General features: G+C 36.5%; 1 protein-coding gene across 1 annotated transcript in view; it reads right to left on the minus strand.

The window, feature by feature from the left end:
• The window catches only part of LOC107570512 (lysine-specific demethylase 5C-like), a 20,278-nt gene extending 16,203 nt beyond the window's left edge, over positions 1 to 4,075 (minus strand). The window contains exons 1-6 of the mRNA XM_016256742.1: positions 3,929 to 4,075; positions 3,577 to 3,654; positions 3,433 to 3,459; positions 2,943 to 3,038; positions 2,563 to 2,733; positions 1,799 to 1,933 (exon numbers count right to left, since the gene is read on the minus strand). Coding sequence (XP_016112228.1) covers positions 1,799 to 1,933; positions 2,563 to 2,733; positions 2,943 to 3,038; positions 3,433 to 3,459; positions 3,577 to 3,654; positions 3,929 to 4,075 — 654 coding nt within the window. The remainder of the gene's footprint in view (positions 1 to 1,798; positions 1,934 to 2,562; positions 2,734 to 2,942; positions 3,039 to 3,432; positions 3,460 to 3,576; positions 3,655 to 3,928) is intronic.
• Between the last annotated feature and the right edge of the window lie 1,704 nt (positions 4,076 to 5,779).

The raw sequence follows: 5,779 nt of genomic DNA on the forward strand, positions 1-5,779 counted from the left end.
GAAAAGAAAAGGGGGAAAGAGGGAGAGAGAAGAAAGGGAGAGAGAGAGAGAGAGAGAGAGAGAGAGACAGAAGGAAGGAAAAAACAACAACCATGTGCGACAGGACAGAGTCAATCGGGGACAGTAGCCTATTCAAAATGTGTAATTTTAATGTCTGAAGTATGATTCAATTTTAGGTTAACAGCATTAATGATTCAGACAAAATACTAAGTTAAAAAACATCACATATTAGTGTGAAATTGTACAACCGTTCAGTTGCAACAGTTTTATTAATTTGTTTCAATTGGACATGATTGTTCAATGGACACCAGTACTTGCTCCATTTGTTTAAAATGACATTTTATATATTATATAAGATACCAGTTAAAAGTTTGGACCCACTTATTATTAAAAAATTTTTACTTAAACTATGAAATAACACAAGTAGATGTATGGGAATTATGCAATAAAAATATAATAGTAAACAAATACAAACTAGATTACATTTGAGTTTCTTTCTCTGCTCGCTCTAGACATTCTCTCAACCAACTTTACCAGGTGCATTCTGGGATGATTTTAAAGGAGTACCCATGTTGGACACTTTTTGGCTACTTTTCATAAACTATCTGGGTCCAACTTGCAACTGATACAAAAAATAATTAAATAATGCAGTAGTAAGGAATTTATATGGACACATAAAATATATTTGTCTACAAAACTTGCTTCAAGCATTGAAGCACATTCATTTATATAAAAAATTCAGTCGAGTAAGTCCAGACTTTTTTCTGGTAGTGTAAGCATTTTAGTTTTCTTTTTTATGTTAGAACTGGGATGTAAACCAACAGCATAACTGTTTCAAACGAAATATTAAGAGAGAGAGAGACAAGAGTTTGATTCAAGGGACGAGTTAACAACATGGTAACTTCCCTTATTGCAGTTACAAAAGGCTAAATGTTACTGCTTTAAATATCATTATAATTTTAGTAATTCAGTGGTAGAGGAACCACAGAACTCTGAAAACTATAAAGACATCTGTGGTTATCTGATACTACAGATAAGTTTATTATCACTAATGCTATGAATCCATTGAGCTAATGTAATGGGCAGGCAAATTAAAAAGCCAAACACCCACAAAATAAATGCTGGGAAAATCTTTGAAATGAAAGGGATGAGATATGCATTATGATGTAATGAAAATTGTAGGTTATGGCCAATGGTCTTAAAGAGACAAAACGTATTGACAACAAATGAAAGGCAGAAAGTGACAGAAAAAAAGACAGAGGGATGAGGGCAAGATGGACACAATGCTTTTTTCTTTACAGCACAGGGAGCAAAGCATGCTGGGTAGTGCCTTGAAAGCATGGTCAGCGCTGATCCAAAAACGTTCATACATCTCAGAAAAACAGACAAAGCACATATTTGGATGGATTCATTAACCCCTGGACAGTTATACATACATTTACAGCAAAGGTTAAAGTCATCAATACTAAATATTGATTAAAAAAAATAAAGATTAGACTAGTTGATTTCGGAACAATTTAGTAAAATCTTTGTTAAAAGGGAATTTTGTAAAATGTAAACACTAATTTTAACAAAATATATAAATTGCATTTATCTGTAAATGTTACCCGTGAAATTATGCTGTTTTCAAAATCACTGCACTGTTCCCCCCCCCCCCCTTAAATTTAGAAGAAAAAAAAAACCCGCTGATCAAATACTGTGAGACATGAGCTAATGACACCACAATGAAATCCTGAGATTTAAAAAAAATAAAAAAACAAAGTTCACACACACATACTGGTCCAGAAATGTCACTCACCTCAGGCTTAAGGCGATTGGCTCGTCGTCCATAACTGCTCATTTTGGATGGCGGGACTGATTGGCGGAGAGGAATGGAGTGGGGTTTGTATTCCCGGTCTATCTCATCACTGTCATACAGCCTGGGTTTGCATGGCTGAACATGCAGGACACACACACACACACACACACGTGTGTCAGCTTTATATTTGTAAAAGACATTTACATGCTCCACAGAATATTACTGAGAACATATAATAAACACATTCGAATAAACCAAGACATGCACATTCCATTCTTGTGATTCGCTTCTGTTATTTCAGACAGTAATTTGATCAACTCATTAATTCTCATTTATGTCCTTAACAATAGCACACACAAAAAAAGAGACAAATTACAAAATGTAGGTCATGACTTCTCTTTAAATGATTGTGTAAAATCAAGCAATTGAAAAGTACATGTTTTAAAACTGCCTGTGTCTAATATCACACAGAATTACCCTGGTCTGGGTATGCACTGAAATAAATGAATGTACAGTTGTGGTAGTTGTTTCAAATAAGGTTTTACCCAAAATTCTGATTAATATGGGAATGTGATTCAGGTTCCTGTATAGACCTGATGTTCACATATTCACAATATGACCAAATTCTGATTATAGGAATCTGAAATACTAGAATATTTGTGCGCGTGTCAGCACATTCAATGAAAAATTATACTGCTACTCTTTCTTAATGCAGAACAAGTGAATGTTTTCAAACAATAATGATAAATGGTCAAACACTGTACCGGTAAACTGGCTCCAGACTGGAACAACTCAAATGGATAGACAATCCTCTCATAGTGTGACCTCAGGAGAGAGCCAATGTTTTTGCCAGGAGGATAACCGAGTTTCTGTGCCACGCGTGCCCAGCGTCTTTCCTTACACACCGCCTCGAAACCTCCTTCGTCTGTCACAATCTACCACACAGGACATACAACATGTGAACTACAGACTCACATGAATGCCAACCTTTATGTCTTTCCAGTTTACGCTATTCTATAGATCTATGATTTTCTTAGGATGTGTTTACTTTAAAGTCTATTAAAGTTCTGTTGACCAACTCTCTTATCTTGTTTTCCTTACACCAAACAACTCTGTCAATTCTGTAAAAGACTGCAGTATTCACCTTGGCCAAGCTGAACAGATCCAGACTACGTCGCTCTATGTTGGGGATCTTCAGAGAGGATGCCTGGATCTCCCAGAACTTGGCAATTCTGTCCAGATAATTTAGCTTCACTCGTGTCTCGGCCTAAGCAAAAAACAAACAAACCAGATGTGTTAGTGCTTAGTCAACATAAGAATATGCGGGTCATGCTTCATGGAGTAAGACAGGCGAGTGATGAGTTCAACAGGATGCAGCTCTGACCTCAAGCTCATTGAGCCTCTGAATACGTGGTGTGAACCGGAAATTGTCCACCTCCACAGCAAACGGTGGCTGCCAGTCCTGTAATGGAAAAAAAGGCTGTTTAAATAACCAAATGTAAGTATTTTCATAATGGTCTAACCTTAAGGGAATATTTTACCCAAAAATTAAAATACTGAAGAACAAAAAAAAAAAAAAAAAAATTATTTTGAAGAATGTTGCGGATCTCCCAGAACTTGGCAATTCTGTCCAGATAATTTAGCTTCACTCGTGTCTCGGCCTAAGCAAAAAACAAACAAACCAGATGTGTTAGTGCTTAGTCAACATAAGAATATGCGGGTCATGCTTCATGGAGTAAGACAGGCGAGTGATGAGTTCAACAGGATGCAGCTCTGACCTCAAGCTCATTGAGCCTCTGAATACGTGGTGTGAACCGGAAATTGTCCACCTCCACAGCAAACGGTGGCTGCCAGTCCTGTAATGGAAAAAAAGGCTGTTTAAATAACCAAATGTAAGTATTTTCATAATGGTCTAACCTTAAGGGAATATTTTACCCAAAAATGAAAATACTGAAGAAAAAGATATTTTGAAGAATGTTGCAAGCCAAACAGTTTTAAACACTGACTTTGATACTATGGGCAAAAAAAACAACAACTTTGCTTTTCAGAATATCGTTGTTTATGTTGTAAATACGATATAATGTCACACAGGTTTTGAACGACATCACAAAAAATGCAAGAGATGATTACAGGTGGTGGGCGAATCTTGCATATTCCAGACTTTTCTGCTATTGGACGGATTTTGGCAATATATCCCAGAGGATCGGCAAACTCCTCCAATGACGGTTCAAACACTGGACATTCCGGCGGCGGAACAAACTCCTCCCCTCCATCCATCGCTCTGAAAGCAACACAATTCAAGTTCAAATCAAATGCTTACGTTCACTTAAATCAAACAAAGTAACTCCTAAATCAAAAGCAAATACAATCACATTGGCCTTCTTTCATACAACACAAGCAGACTAAAAATCAATTATATAAATCCTTCTCACTGAAAGTGACACTTTATGCAAGTTTGCACATGCGGTTTTACAAACCCTGAAATCATTCACCTTGTGCTTTATTAACAAGGTCCATTGTTTTTATTTAATGTGATTTATATCTATATATATTTGATCATCTTTTGTTAGTTCATGTCTTAAAACATTACCATGATCAAATGAGACTATCGGCCATGATATCTTTTAATCCCTATATTTAATAGTTCAGAGTTCACCCTAATGGATACCAGCACTTGATCCATATACGACCAGCACAAAAGCATAGGTGTCAAAATAAATCTAATTAACGTACATGCATCTGACAGAAAGGCCTTGATGTTGCATGCATTGAACTAATCGGGAAGTTTAGAGCACAAAGGAAAAAGACCATCCCTCAAGCAGCTTAATATGAGGAATTGTAGAACAGAAACTTGTTCTCTCGCAGCACGTCTGGAAATCCACCTTACTAACGAAACACCATACCCTTTCTAACTTCAGAAATCCCCTTACTTTTGACTTTATCTACCTCTCAGTCTCAAACCAGACAAAATGGGGGAGGGAGTGAAATATTGTCCATTAGGCTTTGTCTGGAATACATAAACAGGCTAATCAAATGTGCGCCTTATAAAACAGTGAAATACCTTATATTACACATGCCATTCATTCACTACGTCTAAACCTTCTGCACTAGTAAAAATCAAATGCTTACGTTCACTTAAATCAAACAAAGTAACTCCTAAATCAAAAGCAAATACAATCACATTGGCCTTCTTTCATACAACACAAGCAGACTAAAAATCAATTATATAAATCCTTCTCACTGAATGTGACACTTTATGCATGTTTGCACATGCGGTTTTACAAACCCTGAAATCATTCACCTTGTGCTTTATTAACAAGGTCCATTGTTTTTATTTAATGTGATTTATATCTATATATATTTGATCATCTTTTGTTAGTTCATGTCTTAAAACATTACCATGATCAAATGACACTATCGGCCATGATATCTTTTAATCCCTGTATTTAATAGTTCAGAGTTCACCCTAATGGATACCAGCACTTGATCCATATACGACCAGCACAAAAGCATAGGTATCAAAATAAATCTAATTAACGTACATGCATCTGACAGAAAGGCCTTGATGTTGCATGCATTGAACTAATCGGGAAGTTTAGAGCACAAAGGAAAAAGACCATCCCTCAAGCAGTTTAATATGAGGAATTGTAGAACAGAAACTTGTTCTCTCGCAGCACGTCTGGAAATCCACCTTACTAACGAAACACCATACCCTTTCTAACTTCAGAAATCCCCTTACTTTTGACTTTATCTACCTCTCAGTCTCAAACCAGACAAAATGGGGGAGGGAGTGAAATATTGTCCATTAGGCTTTGTCTGGAATACATAAACAGGCTAATCAAATGTGCGCCTTATAAAACAGTGAAATACCTTATATTACACATGCCATTCATTCACTACGTCGTCTCATTACATGTAAACTAGTCCCTGGACTCGTCCGATTTAACACCGAATGAGGTAAATTGTCGTACTGGATATAAC

This window comes from Sinocyclocheilus grahami, unplaced genomic scaffold, assembly GCF_001515645.1.
Source record: "Sinocyclocheilus grahami isolate Dianchi unplaced genomic scaffold, SAMN03320097.WGS_v1.1 scaffold1468.1, whole genome shotgun sequence".
Taxonomy (NCBI): domain Eukaryota; kingdom Metazoa; phylum Chordata; class Actinopteri; order Cypriniformes; family Cyprinidae; genus Sinocyclocheilus; species Sinocyclocheilus grahami.